This window comes from Malaclemys terrapin, chromosome 1 (genome assembly GCF_027887155.1).
Source record: "Malaclemys terrapin pileata isolate rMalTer1 chromosome 1, rMalTer1.hap1, whole genome shotgun sequence".
Lineage (NCBI taxonomy): Eukaryota > Metazoa > Chordata > Testudines > Emydidae > Malaclemys > Malaclemys terrapin.
Genome location: NC_071505.1, coordinates 194,408,119 through 194,434,118, shown reverse-complemented (window position 1 = coordinate 194,434,118; position 26,000 = coordinate 194,408,119). Strand labels below are relative to the sequence as shown.

The window sequence follows — 26,000 nt, the reverse complement described above, 5'->3', positions numbered from 1 at the left end:
GTGGCTTGGCTCTATATATTGCAGAGTCGAAATCCTGAGTACAGAGCAAAGCTCTGCTCTCACAGGAGTGATAGAGCCTTCAAATGTACCACTCATGGCACTTTTGCCTCCCGGGTGTCTGGTACTGTGCAGAAAAATAGTCAGCTACACACCTGCTGTGAGAGAGCTCCTGGAGCCACAGCCACTCTAGATCCCCATGCTCCACCATCAGTAAATTCTATTCCCCATCCTAGTCCTCTCAGTATAATTGTCCTCTCCCACCTTTCAACACAGTTTCATGCAGCCACAGGGACAACACAAAGTGCTCCCTTTCCTGCATGTCATGAAACATGCTATCTCTATGCTGTTTTTAAGCTCCTATTGTCCAGGGAACAAGCTTGGGGTCCAATGTCTGATCACAAGGACAGCTTTAAGTGGTGTTTAGTGTTTTGGTGTTGGGTCTTTCTTTCCTCCTAACTCACCTTTATTCTGTCTCACCCCTGGCAGTCACTGAAAAGCGGTCCATAGTACATGCCATGTCTAGCTTGTCATTGTTAGGAATTAGAGGACTCAAAGAGATTGTGAGAATGATGGAAATCTCAGGCTGCAACCAAAAGATCACCTTTGAATTCACCCTCTTAAAATCACTACAGCCATTAGCCAATTTTGAGAGAACATGTGGGATTATCTGTCCTATTATAACCAGAAGCTATTAGGTACAGTCAGTCAGGAATTTTCCAACAAAATACTTTTTCATGGGAAAATATCAGTTACTTGAAATCTAAACTTTTAATGAGAAGGGGTTGGTTTCAATCTCTCTGTCTACAAATTTTTGAAAAAAAAAAAAGAATTGAGATTGTCAGTCTTGTTCTGACATTTTCAAAATGAAATGTTTTGATTGTATTTTTGTCTGTATTTTTTCTAGATTATCAACTCTCAACATTTTTTGTGATTTCAATTTTTCATTCTGTTTTGGGACAGAAAAACATTCAAAATCTGAAAAACCGTATCAGGAAAAACTCTAACATTTCCTGCCCAGCTGTACTATTAGTTCCATAGAAAAGAGTGACAATGGGTGACAGTGGCTACCAGTGTAGGATTGTGAGCATGTCTCTCAATAATAAGGTCAGCAGCACATATCACCACCAAATATAGGTTCTTCAGAATATTCAGGGATCACATTTAATAAGCATTGCAGTTATTTTATTATATAAACCCACTCTATGCTCCAGGATAGAACACTTTCACAGCCTCATGTAGTTTTTCTGAATGCAGAAGCTGGATATGTGTGTATGTATGTTTGTATATATATCTAGAGGGAGAAGATAAAAACAAACTTGGATTAACATGTCACAGCAATATCCTTCAGGGTTTTCTGAATGAATATCTAAAATGAAAAATTATTAGCAATTAAAGTTTGTCAATATCTACACCTTCTAGGAGAAAATATAGGAATCCAGTGAAAAGTAAACCTTTTCATGTGTCTGGAAAACTCTAGATCAATTTTGAATTAATCCTTCAGCAGTTGACAGATAAGAGCCACTCCCGTCAGAACCTCTCCCCATGGATCAAACACTAATTTGGCAATAAATTATTTTAAACCCGCTTATCTAGTTGCAGTGATTTTCAGGAGACATTACTAACCATAAAGGAATCTCCCACTGGGCTAAGTAATTACCCAGGAGAGCCAGGTTTCATTCTTCAGCAGCAGTAACAAATAGCATTTCTAATGAGCTGGATATAAATATTGAGCTGAATGCCGTCAAACATCAATATTTACTGTGGATTGGATAGAATCTACTAAATGAATTAGCCTTTCAGAGCAAGGATTGGTGGGAAGGTGGGGGGGGGGTTATGTGAATATAATGATGAGCTCCTCATTTGGACCTTTAGTAACATCCTCAATACAGTATAAATAGAAAATGCTGGATTACAGGAAGCTTCCGTAGTATTTTGAATGGCTGCATCTTAGGCAAAATTGTAGTTAGTGGTACTTACCAATCAGCTTTCTTAAACTGTTTAGAAAAATATTAGATCCAGTTGAGTGGCAGTGTACGACAAAGCTGATTTATCTATGCACATGTAGAAACTGAAGTTTTCCTTAAATGCATTTCAAAGGCTGAGGCATTTAACTATGAAACTAACTTTAGCTGCAATCTAAACTAACTATGAAACTAACATAGGCCCCAATCTCGCTAGCTTCTTCTTGCGAGCAGACCTTACCACCTACGTGGTGCCTATTAATTTCAGAACCAGGGCCTAAGATGGTGTGTATTTAGTAGCGATTTTTTTATGATACTGAAAAGACCAGATCAGCAAACGAACTTTTCATTCCACAGGTGCCACAAGTACTCCTGTTCTTCTTTTTGCAACATTAAAAAGACATTCAGAATCAGAACAAGCTGAAATTTCCCATTCAAAAATTCAGAAAAAAATGTATTTGGAACCATCAAATGGTTTGTTTTGATACTATCAAAACATTTCTTTTTGATAGTGTTGAAAATCTTGTTTTAATTTTTATGTTACAGGTGTATCTATAATTAAAATATTTAATGTATTCTAAGTTGAAATGATAATGATGATGATAATGAAAATGTTCAACACTATCTAAACAAAATGTTTTGACATTATCAATATGAAATATTCTGAATTTTTCCCATAGAAAATGTTGTTGAAATAGACTCATTCCCACAAAACAGTAGATTTTTTACTGACTTGCATTTTTCAGTAGTAAACTATTCTGTCCAAAAAAAAAAAATTCAACCAGCTCTCACACTAAAAAGACCTTGTAGCATGTTGTAATAAGTACAGTTTATTGCATACTTTTCATATAAGTTTCATATTTCATGGACGGTCTCACATACACAATAGGAAGAGGCTATGCCTATATATCTGAAGTTGTAGAAAAATTATACAATATATTGTATGCTTAAGAAATGAGTGCATATCATTAAATTCTTTCTCATAATGCAAATACACAGGGAGGCAGGGTTAATGTTGTACACAGAAAATTCAATGTGGCATTTCCTGACTTGAGTATTTAACTGTGCAGCGTTAATTAGTTTTTTCACGTAGTTTGTGATGCAATACATAAGGATCTACTGTAAATAAATAATTGTGTGCATATAGATATGTATAAATATATGCAAATTTATATTATAAATATGTAGAGCACATAATTTCACATATGTAATCTCTGCAAAGATTCAATAATTGTGGGCGGGGGGGATGATATATAAAATATTAATTATAACAAATACTTCACTGGATGCAATTGACTCTTGGTAGGATTTCTTCCCCTTTTTTTCCATTTCTTGAGTACATTAAGACCTCTGAGCTGTTTTCTTGTTAGATATGCTGTACTGTACAGGTCAGTCTGTTTCGATTGCGTTGGTCCACTTTGATAACTATACATGTTGCTCTTTCAGTTCCAGGTCCTCCTGCTGGAGTTAAAGCAGCTGCAGCATCACCATCCACAGTATTTGTGTCCTGGCTCCCCCCATTTAAGTTAAATGGTGTCATCCGAAAGTACACCGTGTTCTGCTCACACCCCTACCCCACAGTAAGTTCTACAAAACAACTTTAGAAGTTCAGTATTGATCTATCCATATAGATTTCCAGATGTTTAGTGCCTAACACTTTTATTGAATTTTCTCCCTTTTTTTCCCCTCTCCTTTCTCTGAAACATCCCCCCCCCATAATATATATCCTTCTTGACAGTACTTAAAGCTTAATACAGCACACTAATTTACAAATCATAGGATTCCAAGGTTAAATGATTTTAAAGGCACAGGTTCTGAAGCTTTTTAGTTGGTTCTCACAAGACCAACTGCCAGCTCTCTGTGACACAATTACAGCTGGATAAATTGTGGAAACATTTATTTATGAACATATTTGCTAACTCCAACTTGCATTTAGATCTGTGTTCCTACAGTTCTGGCTTGGGCATTCATTTGTGAATGAATGTAATAATGTGTGAATGATCATATTTGCTTGTGAATATGAGTATTTGTGCCAGAAACATTTGCCCATCCTATATATGCACATTATTACTTGCTGAAAATGTGACAAGGGATAACTGAATTGAACATTGGCTAGCCATCTCATGCCTTTCTCTCTCCCTCAATCAGGAAGGAAACCAGCTATTTTAAAATCTGGGGGAACATCTATTCTTTATAAACATCAATGGTTGTCTTTCTGATGCAAATGTAACATATTGTGACAAAGTTCCTCCTCTATCTTGGTGGGTCCTGCGCTTATTGGCGGATTTTCTTGCCTCAGAGATTCACCAGGTGGGTTAGGGAACAGCCCAGAGACCTTCCCCTCTGGAAGAACCCATAGTCCAGGTCAATTGGGAGGTTTGGGGGGAACCCGGGCCTGCCCTCTACTCCGGGTTCCAGCCCAGGGCCCTGTGGACTGCAGCTGTCTATAGTGCCTCCTGTAACAGCTGCATGACAGCTACAACTCCCTGGAATACTTTCCCATGGTCTCCTCCAAACACCTTCCTTATTCTCACCACAGGACCTTCCTACTGCTGTCTGATAATGTTGTGCTCCTCAGTCCTCCAGCAGCCCACCCTCTCACTCTCAGCTCCTTGCACCTCTTGCTCCCAGCTCCTCAGACTCTCACCACAAACTGAAGTGAGCTCCTTTTAAAACCCAGGTGCCTTGATTAGCCTGTCTTAATTGATTCTAGCAGCTTCTTCTTAATTGGCTCCAGATGTCCTAATTAGCCTGCCTGCCTGAACTGGTTCTAGCAGGTTCCTGATTACTCTAGTGCAGCCCCTGCTCTGGTCACTCAGGGAACAGAAAACTACTCATCCAGTGACCAGTATATTTGCCCTCTACCAGACTCCTGTACCCCACTGGTCTGGGTCTGTCACAATATTTATCAATACGTTTTATTTATTGCATTTTATATTTATTTCTCTATGTGGCAGAAGGGTGTGGGAGTGTTAAATGAGAGTTTTCATCAACCATGGTACTTTTAATTGAACATATCCTCAGTTTATGATGCAATAAAAATGTTGTTCCTGAATTAAAATGAGGCTTAGGGGGAAATATTCAAAAGTGCCCAAGTCCCATTTTCAAAAGTGAGTTAGGAACCTAAGGACTAATTTTCAAAGGTAATTAGGTACCTAAAAATGCAGGCAGGACCCTTTTGTAATTTTCAAAAGCACCTATGAGATTATGCACCTACCTTCCATTGAAATCAATGGGAAATAGGCTCCTAACCTGCCTAGATGCTTCTGAAACCCCATTAGGTGCCTGTCTGCATATTCAGGCACCTAAATACTTTTGAAAATCTGGCCCTTTAGAAATGGGACTTAGTCTTCTAAGCATTTTTTGACATTTTCCCCCTAATTCCATTATTTCAAAAATCACTGTGTTGAAATCCAAAATATCTTGATGATATGATGTGCTGCTTTTGGTGTTAAACTAGCTATTGGTTTTACAGCACTGACTACCAAGGGAGTAGGTGTTGCTCAAAGAAGGTTGTTTGGGTTTTAGTGAACCAGACCCTGCCTGTATTTTTTAGGTCATGATTGTGATGCTTCAAACAGGTTAATTACTAAGTCACTGTGTCTATGGTTTAGAAAAAACACCAGGTGGTGCTGCTGCTTCTTTTAGTGTACTTCTCACACATTTCCTCCAGCTTCTTTGCCGGAAACATTGTTGTACTTGGGTTTATATCACAGGGAGATTAAGCACCATACAATACACCCAGTAACTGGAATTTGTTTTGAAGGTTCTCTCTGATTATATTCTTTCTTGGGCAAATCCTTTTTTTTTTTTTTTTTTTTTTTTGTGGCTCACAAATTGTGTTAACCTCCATCTTTTTCTAACACCTCAATACGAGGCTCAAAACGCTTCTCTCATGGTTTATGCTACAGAGATGTTTTGTGGAGTAAATGTGAGTGTTCTGCTAGGACTGACTAGAGCCACTGCTGGTGTTGGATTATGTTGCATTGTGCTGCTGCAATTTTGTGATGTAATGTCAAGGTTCCTAGAGCTTATGGATATGGACCCTTTTGCTGTTTGCATACATTATAAATTAAAAAAATCTGTGTAAACTCCTCCATAAAACTCTGCTGATTCATATAATGATGATTTTCCCAGCAGCACCTCCTATTCAGTACAGAGCACTCCATCTTGAACAGAGATGGCCAATCACACCAAATTGTCAGCATCTGTAAACCACAATTTAGGCATCCTCTTTGGGTAAGACAAGACTCATTTTAGGACCTCAGCCTGATACTTTTTTTGTTAAGAGAAAATGTCTTGGGTTTTTTTGTTTTTTTGTTGTTTGGTTGGTTTGTCATAAAAACATCCTCAGATAAGGAATTTACCATCGTCTATTGAAACCTAAACAGAGAGAGAGATTGTAAATAGAACGGCGCTTTCATATTGCATGTTGCTGCTATAGTACCCCGGAGCTGGCAGAGCTCTGTTTTAAAAGCCACCATTATTACATTTTTCATTTGGGGAAAAAAAAAACGTTCACTGATTTATTATGGGCACTTCTTTGACATTACACAGTTGAAAACAGTGTCCTAAACAAGAGCCAGATATTTCCCTCACTTACCCCCAGAAACCATAATATAATTTTGCACTCGTCCCTAAATTCTCCCCCCCGCCAGTCCCATATGTTAACTTGTAGGCATTCGTAAAGTAGATGAAAATAGAAGGAGGCGGTCATCAGTGTTGGTGGTGGTTTGCCATCATGGGTTTGGATATCATGTAACAAAGTGACCCGGTATCCTCTTCTGTGGGGGGACTTGGTCTGAGGACAAAGGAATAAATGTATTTGGCAGGAGTCCTTATCCTCAATCAGGTCTATTGCCAGCCAAACAAAAATAGTGTGTGTGTGTGTGCGCGTACGTGAGTGCATGTGTGCATTCATAGAGGGTGCAACTATGTAGTGGGATAATCCTTATGCTCCCAACCACCTCTGTTTTGGCTGGGCTGGGGAAACTTGTGTGAGAAGCTCCCTTTTCTCCTGGAGGATGAGCTGAAGGCACCAAGCTCTGCCTATTTTCCTCTCTTCCCCACTTGGCAGGGAGGGGATTCAGCAGGGGAAGAGATCTTCAGGAGAAGAAAAATAGGTGACCTCCAGCTTCCCCAATTCTTCTACTCCTATCAGGTGCTGGTGCAGCTCCAGCTAGTGGCAAGAAGACCTGGAGTTCCATAACCCCCCCCAGCCAGGTACATCTGCTGCCACTGCAGAGTCTTCTTCATTTGTCCTTCTTCCATCAGTCAGTGAAGAGGTGGTAGGAGAAGGTAGAGCTTTAGGGGAGTCGATCTCCTCCGAGCCCAATAGAAAGTGTGAAGGGGAGAACCTTCTTTCTGCTTTCAGTAAAGGGAGAGGATCAGTGCTCTGCACTTCACCCCCTTACTTGATCTGCTGCCTGTAGGATTGCAGAGAATCTACCACATTAACGGAGTGACACAGTTTGCGCAAAAAGATTCCAGGAAAAAGAGAATAGGTCAGAGATTAAGGTGACCAACTTTGACTACATCTCTTTAATTACTCTATGTTTATGATGGTTGGCATGTATAAGAGGCTTGGGGAGGCTAAGCCTCCCCAAAATAATTTGCCTGAAGTATCAGGGGGAAAAGGCTGTCCATGCAGGAGGCAAATGCCAGGCGTGGCTCACCTCCCTTTGGAGGCTCATCATTTGCATCGGTTTTCACTTTTCAGAGACCCTCACTGCAGGGGGCAGCCTCTCTTCCCCTTCCTGCCTTTGCCAGGAGGGTGGCGCAACTCCTCCCCAGCCTGCTGCCTGTCCCCAGCCTTGACACACACACCCCCGCTCATGGGCTCAGGCTGCCTTCTTGCTCCAGAGGGAGGCTTCGTGGCCACCCATCCCGGCCGCTGCCACTGCATTTGAAATCTGGAGTAAATCAGTACCGGTGCCTGATGAAGCAGAAACATTCCTTGTACCCAATCACCCTCTCCTCCTATCCCCAAACCCAGGTCATTTTCAGCCAAGACAACTTCAGCCCCAGGATTCCCAGGAGTCAGGGGACCACTCACGAGAGCATTACTGCTCAAGAGTTCATCCACTCCCCGGAATGGTTAGACCTGCACACAGAGTGGGAGGCGGCACTGAGAAGAGATGGGCGACCACCTAAAAGGCATCACACTTCTCCTATGCTCCTTGTTTCCCATAATGGACCCCCGTGCATGGTCCCCATTTCTCCATTGCCCTGCTATGCAGGATGCCCACCGCATGACTCCCCCAGTACGAGACCTTTCCCCTGCTAATGCAGGACCCATCTGTCTAACACCCCTGATGAGCACTTCTCTTGAACCGGAGCCCCCTTTCCCTGGCTCTGGTCTCAGATCCTGAAAATGGCCTCTAAAACACATTGTCACCGTCTTGTGTGATCTTCCCATCTGGGGAACTTCTGCAAACTTTGTCCACCCACCAGCTCCCACTGCTCTCTCCCGGTGGCTGAACTTTCCTCCTTTGATCACTAAAAGGCAAAGCTGGGATGAACCTTCTCTTGCTGCTGGGATCCTGGCTGTTCTTGGTGGGGAGGGAGGCCAGAAAGCATGCTGGACATTCCCCGTTTCCTTTAGTCAGCTCCTGCGAGCGGAGGGGGGACAGGACTTTTACAAATCTCCCCAGGAGGAGCAAGACTTTTAAAGGTAAACAAACTGGATGGAACTGAATTTCCTCGCGTGTGTGTCAAGGGGGGAACTGGGACCAGAACCAGGGTACAAGGAGCATTTGTTGACATGTGATGTTGATATTTTGTGCGTTAATGGTTATAAAGCTTTAACTTTTTGAATCTCCAAGTGTACTATCATTAAATCATTATTCTCTGACCTCCCCATAATTTCCTGCAACTGTGAAAATTGAAATGGACAAAAACCAGAAAAAAAGCTTCAAAATAAACATTGATGATCAAAATTATAAAAAATTAAAAATTAAATTCTGCCACGCCTAAATACAGTTAATGTTCTTTCCGGTAAAAACAATTCTTGGGAGTCCACTGGGTATATAAAAGCCACAATAAACCACTCTGAATTAACAAAAAAATGAACAATTATTGCTGGCCATATTGTGCACACTTCTACGCAATGCATCCATCAAATGGCCCTCTAGGTTTCTGAAGTGCAGATTTGCCAGCACTTCTCACAGCCAGATTCAATTTGCAAGGGCAGACTCTGATAGAATTTCTGCTGACTTTAGGCAAAGGGAAACTGAAATTTTCAGCTTGAAACATTTTGATTCCAAAGGGCAGCATCTGCTTGAAATATTTCAAACACAAGAATTTGATTCACCAGTGAAAACAGAAAAGCAACTATCATTGAATTCCCAATTTCTGTCCAAGATTCCAGGAGAGGACCCCTACACCACACAACATTGTGAACTACACTCTCTTTTCTTTTCATTTTGGAAGAATATTTTTTCATTGTGCAAAACAGAGAAAAATACAAAAATGCAGCTACGTTTTAAAGCTGACTGCTAACCTTAATTGCTTGCAGAAACAGATTTCTATTTATATAAGAGATGAATGAACCAATTTAGATTAAATAAAAACTGGGAAGCCAAAAGAGCCTGGAAAACAGCATCACAATAGCAAGTGACAGCAGCCTCCCTGCTTAGGGGAAATAGCAATGTCAAGATAGGAAAAGGGAGACCAAAGACACGTGTCTCATGCTCAAAGTGGGATGAGGAATAAGGAGCAGGATTTCATTGGTGGAAAAACAGAGGGCAAGAGTGGCAGGACTTCAGATGTGATGGGAAAGCAGAGCGAAAAACGAAGGACTCGTGACCTTATGCAAAATGTGGACTATATATATAGTTCAACAGGGTATGATAACATCTATCAGAAATATACTGTATTAAAACCTAGATTGCATAACCGGTTACAAAAGCTCTCAGCTCATCACATGAGGTAGTACATTTAGAAAGGAAAATCATTAAAGCAGGTTATTCTGCTGCTTCCATGAAGTGGGTCATTTAACTGAAAATAAATCAGCTATTCCGTCTATGGGATGGTTAGAGATGGTTAAAGGAGCGATTTAAGTAAAACAGCACGCTGAAAGGATACTAAATGGAAGACAGTTAGCTTTTGTCTTCTATTCCACCCATATTAAGGTGTGGAGTAAGATGACTTCACTACAATACTCTGATTTCCTGCTAAGGGAAGTCTAAAAGCAGAATTAGTTTGGCCTATTGTACCTAGTGAGGGTTGAAATGGAAAGTGTGCAACCTCCACTGATGGATTTCAGTGGTGCCTTATCCTCTGCCTAATTAAAAAGGTATCTTTGCTGCCATTATACATTCCATTTTTCTCAGAAGATTACATCTCAGCTATAAAATTGTTGATTTTTTTTTCTTTACTTACTGCATAAATATTTCCATGGTAGACAAAGAAATAATATGCACTTTTCGTAATTAGGGAAGGTTTAATTACATGACAAATCATAATGGCTGAACAGTAGACTAGAGTGACTTCTAAATTACTTTTCAAGTTCATTTGGTCTATTTTTGTAAAAGTATGTGTGTGTGTAATAGAAAAACACACTGCAGGGGATTTTTTTTTTGTTAGGAAAGTATGGTTATGTAAACTCGTATCATCACTTTCCTTTGAAAAGCTATCTTTGTTGTGCACAGCTATTACTGGGTTCCCTAGAGTCTGCGTGATCTGATATACCTTACGCAATGCCATACGAAATCATAATACTTCAGCAGATTATGGAAGAATTGTGATCCTTAAGTGTGTTGCCTTTGACTAAGTGCTTCACACTCTTCATCTTACTGAAACTAGTTTTCATAGTGTTTACTGGTCACATTGAAACTCTGAAAATTGCCTAGTTCAACGGATATGGGGAAAAATGGCTTTGATAAATAAATACCACCCCTCCCCCAAAGTTCCAAGTAGAAGTGCAGTGGACCTAGCAGAGATTCGGCTAGGTCTGTCAATACTTATGTAAAAGTAAGAGGGGGAGATAGAGGGACCTAAAGAGGTTGTGGGGAAAATAAGATTGTTTGGCCAGGGAACCAAACCAATTGGACCCTAAAATATTATTTGAATTGAGGAATTGACAAAGGTTAAGGATTGTTCGACTTTTGGTTTGCCTGAACCAAATTTGTCTGCCACTATTTTAGACACTACATCTTGAACTTACTTCGTAAGGTAGTCAGTATCTGATTCAGGTTTTATTTGTACACCAATCCACCAATAGAAAAGATGTATTACATAGTTTTATGTTACATTGTTTGTCCTAGTGTCAAACACAACATATGGATATCTGCTGGTGGTATAATCCCTGCATGCTGTGACTTTTGCATGCACCACTGTACATGCTCTGTCTGCTGGCTCCTGTGATTGTACAGTCAGAGAAGAGACAGATCCCTACACACCATTCACTGGAGATCCATAGAATAAAATGGGAGGAAAAGATTACAATCAGTCTTCCTCTTATTGAAGTGACTTTTCTCTCTGACTTGCCCATCATTACTCACTTTGAGCGATTATTTTGTTGCGCAGAACATATGCAAGCAGAAAATACAGGAAGGTTGGTTATTACACTGATTGTAATTTATACTGTTATTTATATAAATATCATAAGGATACATGGCACTGTATGGCAGATGACCTGTGGTGAACAAATACAACCCTGTTCTAGCTCTCTAGCGGCAGATTTAGGAACACAACTGGTGTTGCACAGGGGATGCCTGCATCCTAACCCTGATGAAGATGTCTTTGCATCCATCTCTGTCCGTCCCCAGTTTTGAAGACATGAGCAAAACTACACAATATAATGCAAAACCAGTTATAAACAAAATGGGGGTATGGTCATTACAGTTCTACAGGCCTTGTAGATTAAGAGTATGATCAGTTTTTTAAAAGAGGAAAGAGAAAATTGGTGAATATTAAAAAGGCAGAGTCAGGGGTAAGCCAAGGGGATAAAAGGTGCACTCAAGAGGGAGGCATGGCTGGAGTCAACGTTGCTGGAGGGGTGCTGAGCCTTTTGTCTCTAATCCTCACTTAGGTTCATGCATTATAGGAAGTATCTGTCAATTTGATTACATGGCACTTTATACAGCATGAGAGTATTTGTTTATTTAATACTTATTTTTATAAACCACACATAGACTTATTTTATATGTTTCAGCTATTTTAAAAATACTTACCTATTCATACAACAGTCTTATTTTATAACTATTTTACAGCTTTATTACCAGCACAAATAATTGTAGATTCATTGTTTTAATCTGTCAGTTTTAATTTTTTTGTTTAACATTTTTAGCCATAGTGCATATCTCTAAAATAGATTGGAAATAACAGATTAACTGATATGCACAAATGGCACTGATATACTATATAATATCATTTTAAACACATATTCTTTTAAAGCCCTGCTAAAAATAAAACTCATCCTTCTTTTTCATAAAATGGTGGACTTGTCTCATTACCCAGCTTCAGATTTGGCAACTGATGGATTTTAATAGAAAATACTGAGTATCTGATCATTTCAACATGTATGGATTCCTCACACCCTCTTAAACATATATCATAGAATTCACAACCTTTAGCTCCAAAAGCACAGGCGAAATCCTGACCCTTTTAAAGTCAATGCAAAACTCATTGTCTTCATTAGGGTCAGGATTTCACATACAGGTTTTTTTAAGTCTGTAAATTAAAGAGTCGTTCTTTAAAGTGTGGCTCATTACAAATAGCATTGCTGGAGTTCTGTGATTATTTTCTCTCTAAGTCTCCAAGCTCAATCATCTTCGGTTTACAAGTAAAGTGATGTTTATTTCTAACTGCCAGTCTTACAAACTCTACCAGTGATGTGTAGCAATGAGAGACAGGACTTGGCTGGAATAAACAGCTAGGTGATTCTTTATTGAGGCTGTTAGACACATATATGCTCTGTAACTCCCTGGCTCTCTGCTTTGCCAACTGAGATACACAGTTTGTGCTGCCCCATTCAGTGTCTGCCTAAATCCCAGTCCAATTGGAGTAATCATGAAATGGATTATTGAGGAATAGATTGCACTACAGGATGGAAGATTCAAACTGGGTTTTGTCTTAGGCCAGGTCTACACTAACCCCCTAATTCGAACTAAGGTACGGAACTTCAGCTACGTGAATAACGTAGCTGAAGTTCGAAGTACCTTAGTTCGAACTTACCTTGGTCCACACTCGGCAGGCAGGCTCCCCCGTCGACTCCGCGGTACTCCTCTCGCTGAGCTGGAGTACCGCAGTCGACGGCGAGCACTTCCGGGTTCGACTTATCGCGTCCAGACTAGACGCGATAAGTCGAACCCAGAAGTTCGATCGCTCGCCGCCGAACTACCGGGTAAGTGTAGCCAAGGCCTTACTCATCACCCATCAATAAAGGTTCTTCTCGCTAATTCATTTCTTCAGCACCACCTGTGCAACTCCATGGTCTTCAGTAGGTTTGCAAAGGGTGCACCTAAGGACTAAGCTGGTTCTGTTGATGGTGATGTACAAGAAGGCATAGAATCCAGTTTATCATTAGCTGAGTTGACTCTGCAGTGTTAAGAGGAGTAAAAAGGAGTAACATCTTATTTTAGTCACTAATCTAAGGAGCTGTGATTCTGAATACCCCCAGGGAACAGGTCTATTGAATAAGAAGGTCACATTTCAGAATAGAATCACACTTTCTAGTAATGCTGTCATTTCTTTTACATTTTAATTTGATGCTTTTTATGCTCATGCTGGGGGTGTTAGCTGCACTGACTTTGCTGTTTCTTCACAAGCCACAGCATAAGTCTGAGTCCCAGTTTGCATTCTTCTCTCAGCAGTCTTCAAATAGCTCTTTCAATTCATCCTAGTCCTAACTTGGATCTCTGTGATTCCATAGGAAAATGTGCAAGGAGAGGAACACTTGTGATCCCTTGGAATCTTAGCAGGGTCAGGACAGAGAGAGATTTCCAATGCAGCAATTGTTCTCAGTGCAGAACTGGCTGAGATTCAGTGCAGACAGGGGAAGCAGCTTGTTCTTGTCCCATTGGCTGTGTATCCACAGGAAATCCTGGCCTTGATCCTAACCCTGTGGATACCTGGACTGCTGCATAGAGGCATTCTTCTTCTGCAGTTTCCATAGGTTTGCCCCAGCCATGGCAAAACAGGTGGCCCAGCTGCTGTTCTGCATCTAGCTGGCACCATCTAATTATCCGCACCTTGCAGTCCCACTGATGAAGTCACAGAGTTTGGAAGGGATAGTTAAGGCCGTCTCTAACAACATTAACTAATCTATTTTGTAATATTTTTGAGGCTACGTGGGAGGGAAAGTATGCTACCTAGAATGGCTGGTCCTCTGAGTCTCTTTCTGTTGCCTGGATTCCAGCAGGTAGACAGTCTACATGGATAATTAGAAGAGAGAATGCACAGAAGGGAGAATGTGTCACATAGCTTCCATTTGTGCAGTCCCAGCAGGTTTTCCATGGTCATGCCCCATGCTGTGCTTCACAGACAGTGAACTGAAACAGCAAACAATAAACCCAACAGAGGAGAGCTGAAGAAGCCACTGCACCAGCTCAGACAGTTACTCTGGGAGGAATTCTGTGCCACTGTGCATGTGCAGAATTCATGTTTCTCGCTTTTCTCCCCAAAATTATATTCTGCTGGAGAGGTGCTGCAGTTACACTTTTTCCCACCAGGGCCTGCTGTGGTGCCAAAACAGAGCAGCTGGCTCACCGGAAGAAGCAGCTGGCTGTTTTCCTCACAGCACCCTGCCCACTAGGCCAGGTTAGAAGGCCCAGGATATGGTGGAGGACAGATAGAGTGAGGGCTGCTGGGGCATCACATAAACTGGTGTTCAGAAGGGCTAGTGGGGGGAGACAGACTGGGACAGGGGCTGAATGGGAGTGGGGGTGCAGGGCCACATGGGAATGGGGGCAGGAGAAGCAGGGTCACATGGGGCTGAGGGGTGTCTGAGTAGGGGTGCATGGACACATGGGCAAAGGAGGTGCAGAGACACATGGGGACAGGTAGAGTGGCTGAGCGGGGATGCAGGAACACATGGGGATGGGTGAGGGGGGTGAAGGGCCACATGGGGACAAGTGCAGGAGTGGCTGAATGTGGGTGCAGGGACACATGGAGACAGGTGCAGGGGGAGCAGGGACACATGGGGATGGGGGAAAGGGGTGCACAGGGACACATGAAGACAGGGGCAAATGTTCTTGATGGAATGGGAGGGGCTGCGGTCATGCGGGAGGCTCCCCAACTCTCTAAGAATCCATCCCACTATCCAATACTTCTCCCACCCACACCCAACACTCCAGATTCATTCTCAGACTTCTTCCAAGCAATTACTTCCCTCTCCCTCAGCTACTCTGTTACCTCTGACTCCACCAAGCTTTTTCACTGCTTGTGAGGGATGCGGGAAATGCATTTCTGTATTGTAGTTTAAGTGAATTATTATTCAGAGTTCTGTATATGCTTAGTAAAGAATCTATTTGTCAAGAAAAAAATTCCTGAATCTTTTTTATTGTCTGTATTGTTACAGACATACTTGCTGACAGGTATTATTAAATAAATTACCAACATTTATTCTACAGTGTTATTTTGACAAATAAAATTTGCCAAAATTTAAAATATTGTGCACAGAATTTTTAATTTTTTGGTGCAGAATTCCCCCAGGAGTAGTCAGTAGAAAGAAACAAGTTTAGCATTCCTTTCAGCATAGGGCATTCATAATGGGACATGCAAAGCCTAATATATGACAAGGAGACATTTCCTTTAAAATGTTTTATTACAACTTTTTTTTGTTATTTAATCTTCTTGCTCATAAAGCTCCCTTTCCCCCCTCATGCAATGTAAGTCTCTGACATTTTAGTCTAGCTGAAATGAAAGAACAAAAGCTAGAAGTAAAATCAATTCCTTGTCACTGGAATGTCCCCAAGTGTTTGGTAGTTAATGTTAGATGTTGAAATGCGAGAATTCTGTTAACCAGTTAGAAACTGAAATGGTTTGCTAAATAATCTTGCTAAAAAGGTACCAATTGAGTATGGATACATTTGCTAGTTATGCCAAATTCAATTAATGAATTGATTCAGTGAAAGAGTAAATAATTAATTGAAGCAGATAAAATTGCTAATGCTCTCCAGTCTCTGTGGCAGTTGGAAAGGAGCCAAACATGAGGGAGCTTAAAAGGAATTGGAGACACCAGTGTTGTGATTCTTCCACCATGGAATGGCAGTAAATGCCCCAGTGGCAACGGAGGTAGTGATCAGACAACACATTTTTAAACAAAGCATTCCTTCTCCACCCTAAAGGCAAAATGGAGTTTAACATGTTGTTAGTTAACAAATGTTCTAACAGAAGTACTTGTGGTACCTTAGAGACTAACAAATTTATTTGAGCATAAGCTTTCATGGGCTACAGCCCACTTCATCAGATGCCCACATCTGTAGCCCACAAAAGCTTATGCTCAAATAAATTTGTTAGTCTCTAAGGTGCCACAAGTACTCCTGTTCTTTTTGTGGATACAGATTAACACAGTTGCTACTCTGAATCCTGAAATGTTCTAACATGATCCATTTTTCCCAGTGTAGAAGATGCCATCTCAAAGGTAGAGGAGTATGCATTGCCCCACCAGTTTGCTGAGACTTCCTGTCAGTTCAGACTACAGAGGTGTTAATTGACACCTGAGAAACAGCCCGTTTATTCTGAATTTCCTTTTGAAGGACAATTTATGTGAACACTTTCAGGTCAAAGTCTCCTTTGAAATACCAATTACTTGGAATTGGCCTTTACCACCCTGAGATATTTGTATATCAAAGGGCATTCATGCACCCAACCTGTCTGTTTTAATGAACCTTGAATTATATGAATATTTATTTGTAATAAAAAAAAATCTCAACACAATTGTAATTTGCATCATTAATACTCTAGTAGCCTGGCATTAGCTAATGACACCCAAGTGTAATGTTGCACTTAAAAATTATTCTATTTTATTCCTTTGAACTGATTGGCTATCCTGGCTGTTTTTATATTCAAGATTCACAGAACCTGTGTTAGAAATAAAACTGGATGTTCTGACTGTACGTAATTGCTAACTACTGGCTTCAATATTTTTACTGCAACTCCCTTCCAGCAGGAGAAAGTAAGGTGGTAATAGTGTGGTGTCAGGCAGTAATATCACAGCTGGCTCCTGGTACTCTGCCCTGTCTGTTGTATTATTCCAGTTGCATTTACTGTTCAAGCCTGAGACAAAATTTCCTTCCCAGATCAAATCCTCAGAAGAATAAAGCCTCATTGTACGGTGTGTACTTACATACAAAATCTCTGGCCATCCTTAAATCCCCATGCTTCTTTAATTACATAAGTTATTTTGGATACACTGTAAACTATCTCACCACAACTGGCACTAGCTGGCACCTTGTTAGCATCTCTCCAGCACACAGTTGAAGCATATTGGTGTGGCAATTTGGGGAAGACTGACCTTCCATTGCCCGCACTATACCTATTATCGCCCTGATCCAGCCCAGTAGCTGAGAAGACCCATAGCTGAGAATCTTTGAATCATGAAAACAAAATTAATTTTGTGACTAAACAAAATTTACCTGGAGTGGAGGTAGTTTATAAAGTTTAGATCATCCAATCGGAGTAAGAAACTGGGTTAAGTCCTTCAATCAAGGTATAGAAACCAGGCCTTAAGACGTGGGTGACCCGTCACAAAGCATGTCTAGTGAATCTAATCAGACAAATAAGTGAATATTCACTCAGGATGATTTGACTATAACCCACTATGCAATGTGTTCATAAGAACTATTCATGGAGTACCGTTGTCAAATATGTTAATTAAAATTATTCATCAACCTAATTAAAAGAAACAAAGTCATAAAAATCACAATCTACGTACAGACAATTTGCAAACAGAAAATAGAGCTAAATTCACTGAATAAATTGATTTCAAAATGTAGTTCTATCCTATTAAGTACCATGTGCAGTCTGTTTGGAGCAATTACCATCATTCACTCCAGACGTCCAAAGGTAAAAGACTTGAGCTACTCCACTCAACAATCTTTCTCTAGATATTGTTTATTTTAGTTGGAAACATTTGTCTCTCCCATCACAGGTAATCAGCGAGTTTGAAGCCTCTCCTGACTCATTTTCCTACAGAATCCCCAACTTGAGTCGGAATCGACAATACAGTGTCTGGGTGGTGGCTGTCACTGCTGCAGGAAGAGGCAACAGCAGCGAAATTATCACCGTGGAACCATTGGCTAAAGGTATGGAGACTGCCATTTATAAAATAGCCTGTCTGTTTGTCTTTTAAGAACACCGGTTACTAACATACCTTAATTGTAATTGGTGTTGTGGTTTGTTTATTTTTAAGTTTCAGTTCTAAGTTTACTGTATGGTCTGTCTGCATGGCAATCAGAGATATACCTGTCTTAGCTTTAATTGAGCTAGTAGAGCTGAAAACAACAGTGTATAAGGATGGCAGAACTGCGGGGGGGGGGGCTAGTGCCCTGACAGTGGACATATTGGAGGGGGGGGAGTGCACCCCCGCCAGGTCTCAGGCCTCAAGCTATCACATCTCTCTTGGAGTGGAATCACACATGCCTCCAGGGGCAGCTCTAGGCACCAGCTAAACAAGCAGGTGCCTAGGGTGGCAAAATGTATGGGGCAGCAAAATGCTGGGGGCTCACCTCAAGCAATGTCCTGGGCTGGATCCTGTTCTGCTGCTGGGTGTGGTGGGGCATGGAGCCGGCTAAGTGGGGAGCATGTCCCTGCCACTCTCCCACGGGCAGCGGCCACCCCACCCCCCCCCACAGGCGGGAGCCGGTAGCACGGCCCTGCCCTGGCTGCAGAGGACGGACAGCTCCTCCTCGGCTTGTCCCTGCCACTGCAAACCGAGGAGCAGCCGGTCCTCTGCAGCCGGGGCAGGGCTGCGCTACCGGCTCCCGCCTGGGGGGGGTGGCCGCTGCCCGCGGGAGAGCGGCGCGAACAAGCCGAGGAGCGGCCCATCCTCTGCAGCCGGGGCAGGGCCACGCTACAGGCTCCGCCTGGGGGGTGGGCGCTAACAGCGGGAGAGCAGCGGGAGCCAGTAGAGCGGCCCTGTCCTGGCTGCAGAGGACGGGCCGCTCCTCGGCTTGTTAGCGCCACTCTCCCGCAGGCAACGCCCCCCCCCCAGGCGGGAGCCGGTAGCATGGCCCTGCTCCGGCTGCAGAGGACGGGGGAACATGGCGCCCGGGCAGTCCGCTCCTCCTTGGCTTGTCCCCGCCTCTGTCTCCTCCTCCTCCTCCTCTCTGCGCCACCTCCTGCCGGGGAGGGGAGAGGGGAGTGGAGCAGCAGCCCGGGCTGAGCCCAGCTCGTGCTAGGGCCAAGGCGAAGCCCAAGGATGAGCAGGGCTGGGATCCAGCAGCAGCCACAACCCCTGGCCCTGGGAGCGGCGGTGACTGAAGATGACTCCACCTCAGGCCATATCTGCAGCAAGGTAAGAGTCGGGCCAGGCAGGAGGGTCCCCAGGACCCCTGGGAAGCTTCTGCCTGCTGGAGCCCCAGAGGCTGCTGCCTCTCTCCCCAACCCCTCACAGCACTCCAGTGCCAGGAGTCTCCTTCTGCCTCCGCCCCTGAAGGGGGCGAGCGACCTGGCAGAGAGGAGCAGCATCTGTCCAGCAAGCCCAGCACCTCTTCCTTGGCTCCTCCAGCCACAGAGCTCTCTCCATTGCATGACCATCGGGCTCCCAGCTGGGCGGCCTCAGTGCTGGGAAAACGCCAGCAGGGCTGGGTCCAGTGTGTATCCGAGCTCGTGGGGAGCTCTCTCACCCCAATGACTAGCGCCTTACCTACGGCAAGTACAGCAGTGCAATAGGAGTGTGACATGAAAAATATCATGTCACGTTGTGACACGGTCACTCAAATCACAATTACGTATGTGTACTGTGCTGCCCTATTGGCGCCATTCGCGCTAATTTCCGTTTTGCGTCAGTGCCAGTGGTTATAGGGCTAAAATGCCGGGACAAAAACGACTTTCTGGTGCTGCTTACCGGCAACAAAGAGAAATGGCAAAAAGAATTAGAAAAACTATCTCGTACTTCAAAAAGTATTTTAAAAAAGTCGACAATCAAGGAGAAAGCTCTAAGTAATGCATTGAAGGTGATTATTCATCAACTGATGAAGACCAATCGAACCAAAGATTACCTTTATCAACTGATAAAGATGAACAACAATCTGACCAAAGATTATCTTCACTAACTGATAAAGACGAACAATCACAATCCATCCAAAGATTTACTACTTCAGCTGAAGAGTCCAGAAATGAAGAACTGTTATCCAAATCTAAAACTGAAGAACAATTATTGGAAGGTGGAGAGACTGACATAGGATCGGATCCAAGTACATGGCCGACAATAATTACTGATACAATGCGAATTATTATTGTGAAAAAAGGTCCTTCAAAACTAGATCCTACATTTGAATATCCATTTAATGAGTTGAATCCACGATTTATGCCATCCAGTATGAAGAAAAAATGAAAAATGGGGAACAAATTAATAGATCGTGGTTAGTGTATTCACAGACCAAAGATGTAGTTTTTTGTTTTTGCTGCAAACTGTTCTGTAACTCGGACATTTTTCTGGCAACTGCAGGTTTTAATGACTGGCGAAATTTGCATCAGCATTTGAAAGAACATGAAACATCAAAAAATCATTTACGCTCATTGACAAATTGGATTGAGCTGTCAAACAGATTATGTACCAGTACAACAATCGAAGCGGTACAGCAATGTCAACTAAATTCAGAAATTCTATGTTGGCAAGCAGCGTTGGAACGTTTACCGGCAATCATTAATTTCCTAGCCAAACAGTGCCTCGCATTCCGTGGATCCTTGGATATTTTATATGAGAATAACAATGGAAATTTCTTAAAATTGGTTGAGTTATTGGCAAAATTTGATAACGTTATGGCTGAGCATGTACGAAGAGTGAAAGATGGAGAGATTCGCACCCATTATTTGGGTAAAAATATACAAAATGAGATAATAGAATTAATTTCTAGTGGAGTGCGTAATGAAATTTTATCGAATTTGAAACATGCCAAATATTACTCAATTATAGTTGATTGTACTCAAGATCTGAGCAAAACCGAGCAAATGTCAATAGTTTTATGATTTCTGAAAATTGATGAAAATGCAGAAGTGAAAATTTGTGAACACTTCCTAGAATTTATACCAATGAATGAAATTACTGGGAAAGCCCTCACAGATGTAATTCTACAGAGATTGGAACACTATGGAATACCTGTAGAAAATATGTGCAGCCAAGGGTACGATAACGGCTCAAACATGCAAGGACGACATGCAGGTGTACAGCAAAGAATATTGAATTTAAACAATCAAGCTTTTTTCATTCCTTGCCATGCGCATTCGCTCAATCTGGTTGTCCGTGATGCTGCCAAATCATCTAAAGATGCCATTTCATATTTTACCACAGTGCAAGCAATTTACAACTTTTTTAGTGCTTCCACACACCGTTGGGCAGTCTTGAAGAAGCATCTTGAACAAAAACTCACACTTAAACCTCTGAGTCAAACTAGATGCGAAAGCAGGATGGAAGCTATTAGACCATTCCAATATTCATCAGGAGAGATTTACGATGCACTATTCGACTTGTCGTATAATCCTTCATTTCGACATGAAGCTAAAACATTGGCTCAGAAAATGATGCAGTTTCAATTTTCATGTTGCATGGTTATTTGGCACAATATTCTAAATCAAATTAATTTGACCAGCGAAGTTATGCAGAACATAACCATAGACATATCTGAGGCAAAGATGATTTTGAACAAAACGCTGGAATATTTAAAAAAATACCGTTCAGGTGAAGGATTTGAAGAAACTGTCAAAGAAGCAACAACAATAGCAGAGGATCTTGATTTTGAACCAATGTTTGCACCTCAAAAATTCATTTGTCCTCGATAAAAACCAAGACAGTTTTGTTATGAGGCTCATGATGATCCTATTCTCGATCCAAATGAAAGGTTTAAAGTTGAATGTTTCTATTGTATTTTGGATGTAGCTATAACTTCCATTGAAGAAAGATTTTGTCAGTTGCATGGTCATTGTGAAACTTTTGAATTTTTATACGATATTGGAAATATTAAAAATCAGTTTTTCAAAGAAGACCTCATGAAGCAGTGCCAAGACCTACATTTAGCGCTCAGTACTGATATCGCTGCTGACATTGATGCAGTAGAATTGTATGATGAATTAATAGCTTTATCTGAGCTAATAAGTCCTAAAACTTCTCCTCTAAAAGTATTAGAATTTATAGCAAGAAATGATTTTTTCACTCCAAACACTGCTATAGCATTACGCATTCTTTTAACATTACCAGTATCAGTGGCTTCTGGTGAGTGCAGTTTCTCAAAACTGAAATTACTAAAAAATTATTTGAGGTTCACCATGTCTCAAAATCATATGTCAGGACTGGCATTAATTTCAATTGAAAGTACTATTGCAAAAAATTTAGATTTCACTGACTTATTAAAAGCCTACCCAAGTATAAAAACCAGAAAAATTCAGTTCATATAAATTCTTTTAATGAGAAACGGGAAGACACTAACGTTTTTCATTACAGTGTATAGTTGAACTCAAATTGTTTGTAATTGTGTTTTTGTTAAAATTAAATGTTAAAATTACACTAATAGGAAATTGTTTTATTTCACTAACTACAAATTCTCTGTTTTCATTTTATTTTTTTTAATTTTAAACAGTCAAAACAAAACTGCAAAGTGCAAACATGTGTAAAAGCCAAAAAAAAGCATGGGGGCAGCCAAATTTTTTTTTGCTTGGGGCAGCAAAAAACCTAGAGCCGGCCCTGCATGCCTCCCAGTCTCAGACCAGGTGCTGGGCTGTAGTCCTCTGTGATTACTTCAGCAGGCCTGACTTATTTTCAGTGCCTACAGTTCTGTTCCCTCCAGGAACAATGACATGGGAGAGAGTGTTCATTGATGAACGTGTGAGAAGCTCCTTTGGGGGAGAAAGGAGGAGTGCAAAGCTGTTTTATGTCAGCTAAGGACTGGTGAAATTACAATATATGAAAGCAAAAGTCACACTAATACAATGTCATATCCTCTAATATAAGGATAGTAGGCAGTTTGCAGGCATGCAGGGTGTTTTGACAACACAGTTAAATAATGTGAGACTTGCAAGTAAGCTGTTGATAGCTTGGGCAAAACAAGCTCTCTCAGCTCAGTTATGAGGATCAAAGTATTTTATACTCATATATGCCTGCTATAATTTCAAAGCTAGTCATTGTTTTCTAAGGGGAATTTGGGAATTTTGTTTGTTTCTAGGTTAGTTTGTTTGTATTTTTTTTTTAGAATCATGTCAGAAGATTATTAGAAGTTAAGTTATGCAGAAATGTTTGTGTTCCAGATTTCCAAGCTACTTTACTATCTACTTTATAAGCAAATAACATTAAAAGAGTATCTAGTGTATGGAAAGTAGTGAGCCTTACCTTAGACCTTAGTTCCTCCTGTGCCGCTGACACATCGGGTAGTCCAGTTTCTCCATTGATTATGATGCTAATTATGGTGGTACTTCCAGGTGATACCAACACATTCAGTATCTTCTGTCACTGTCTTCTGCCAGTTCTTCCTTGGCCTTCCTCGCTTTCTCTTTCCTCCTTCCGGTACTCAATTCAGTGCTTGCTTAGCACCTCTCCCATCTTCTGTATGGTGTACGTGTCCCAACCATCTGATCCTTCTTTCTTTGATGATATTTGTTAACATGTCCTGCTCTGTGAGCTCCCTTCTCTCGCATTTGTTATTTTGTCTTTCTGTGAAATGTGTAGAATCTTCCTTAGCCATCTGTGATGGTAATGGGCAGCCATCTCTTTTCATTAGCCACTGTCAGTGGTCAAGTCTCTGCTACAATAGGGTGACCAATACAATCACATGGTATAATCTGATCTTTAGTTTGGTGTGGAGACTTCTGTTTGACCAGCTGTTGTGGTGTACTTTGTGGTAGATCCCTGCAAATCGGCAGACATCCACTTCAGATCTGTGGATCATTTTTGCAGATTGCGGATCAGATGCAGATACAAATTTTGTATCCGTGCATGGCTCTATTTTGTGGTACGAATGAAGTGAGCCCTTTTATAATTTAAAATTTATAAATTCCAAGAAAAGTAGCATCATCTTCTTTTATACTGTGAACATGTCCTTAGGGTGACCAGATGTCCCAATAAAATCAGGACTGTCCCGATATTTAACTCTTTGTCCCGCGTCCCAATCAATGTACAATCGGGACGCCATTTGTCCTGATATTCAGGTAAGGAAGCAAGCGGGAGGGAGCCCCCATGGGGAAAAATTGCAGCCAAGCTCCCCCCTCCTCACCTCCTTCTCTCCCCCTCCCCCCAGCATGCCGTGTCCCCGCTCCCAGCGCTTCCCGCCACCTAACAGCTGTTTGGTGGCGCTTAGCGCTTTCCAGGAGGGAAGGGGGAGGAGCGGGGATGTGGCACGCTCAGGGGAGGAGGTGGAGAAGAGGCAGGGCAGGGGCGGGGACTTGGGGGAAGGGGATGGAATGGGGGCGCAGCGAGGGTGGATGCTTGGGCAGAAAGAGGCGGGGGGTGGGTGAGCACCCACCTGGCAGAGGGGAAGTCGGCACCGTAGGCGTGAGTGGCGGGTGGAGGGGTGAGGAGGTGAGCGAGTGAGCGGCGGGCGCGCGGGGGTGTGGAGGCGAGTGGTGGGTGAGGGACTGAGGAGGGACGCAGCAAGCCAGCAGGGGGCTGTGGGGATGAGGAAGGGCACGGTGGGGGGGAGGGGGCAGAGCCTGGGAGGAGTGGGGGTGGACTGTGGGCAGGGCTGACAGCACCCCAATGTGTCACGATATTTTAGTGTTGTGATCTGGTCACCCTAATGTCCTGTGAGCTGCATTCTGTCAGTTTGCAAGTGGTTTGTGTTCCTGTGAAGTTATATGTTACTTCTGCACATCCTAAAGATGTAGAGCACAAAATGTTGAAAACCATTTCCTGTCATAACCAAAACTGAAATGTCCGCAGGGACCTTACATCTTGTGGCTAAGGGAGAAGTGGTGGATGTGGTATACCTAGACTTTAGTAAGGCATTCGATACAGTCTCGCATGATATTCTTATCAATAAACTAGGCAAATACAACTTAGATGGGGCTACTATAAGGTGGGTGCATAACTGGCTGGATAACCATACTCAGAGAGTAGTTATTAATGGTTCCCAATCCTGCTGGAAACGTACAACAAGTGGGGTTCCGCAGGGGTCTGTTTTGGGACCAGCTCTGTTCAATATATTCATCAACGACTTAGATATTGGGATAGAAAGTACGCTTATTAAGTTTGCAGATGATACCAAACTGGGAGGGATTGCAACTGCTTCGGAGGATAGGGTCATAATTCAAAATGATCTGGACAAATTGGAGAAATGGCCTGAGGTAAACAGGATGAAGTTTAATAATGACAAATGCAAAGTGCTCCACTTAGGAAGGAACAATCAGTTTCACACATGCAGAATGGGAAGAGACTGTCTAGGAAGGAGTACGGCAGAAAGGGATTTAGGGGTTATAGTGGACCACAAGCTAAATATGAGTCAACAGTGTGATGCTGTTGCAAAAAAAGCAAACATGATTCTGGGATGCATTAACAGATGTGTTGTGAGCAAGACACAAGAAGTCATTCTTCCACTCTACTCTGCGCTGGTTAGGCCTCAACTGGAGTGTTGTGTCCAGTTCTGGGCACCGCATTTCAAGAAGATGTGGAGAAATTGGAGAGGGTCCAGAGAAGAGCAACAAGAATGATTAAAGATCTAGAGAACATGACCTATGAAGGAAGGCTGAAAGAATTGGGTTTGTTTAGTTTGGAAAAGAGAAGACTGAGAAGGGACATGATAGCAGTTTTCGGGTATCTAAAAGGGTGTCATAAGAAGGAGGGAGGAAACTTTTTCATCTTAGCCTCTAAGGATAGAACAAGAAGCAATGGGCTTAAACTGCAGCAAGGGAGTTTTAGGTTGGACATTAGGAAAAAGTTCCTAACTGTCA

The 26,000-nt window shown here is 42.0% G+C and overlaps 1 protein-coding gene across 1 annotated transcript in view; it reads left to right on the top strand.

Annotated features, from left to right (window-relative positions):
- The window catches only part of DSCAM (DS cell adhesion molecule), a 630,903-nt gene that overhangs the window by 534,240 nt on the left and 70,663 nt on the right, over nucleotides 1-26,000 (top strand). Inside the window, exons 20-21 of the mRNA XM_054049425.1 lie at nucleotides 3,408-3,541; nucleotides 18,058-18,211. Of these exons, the coding sequence (XP_053905400.1) occupies nucleotides 3,408-3,541; nucleotides 18,058-18,211 (288 nt within the window). The remainder of the gene's footprint in view (nucleotides 1-3,407; nucleotides 3,542-18,057; nucleotides 18,212-26,000) is intronic.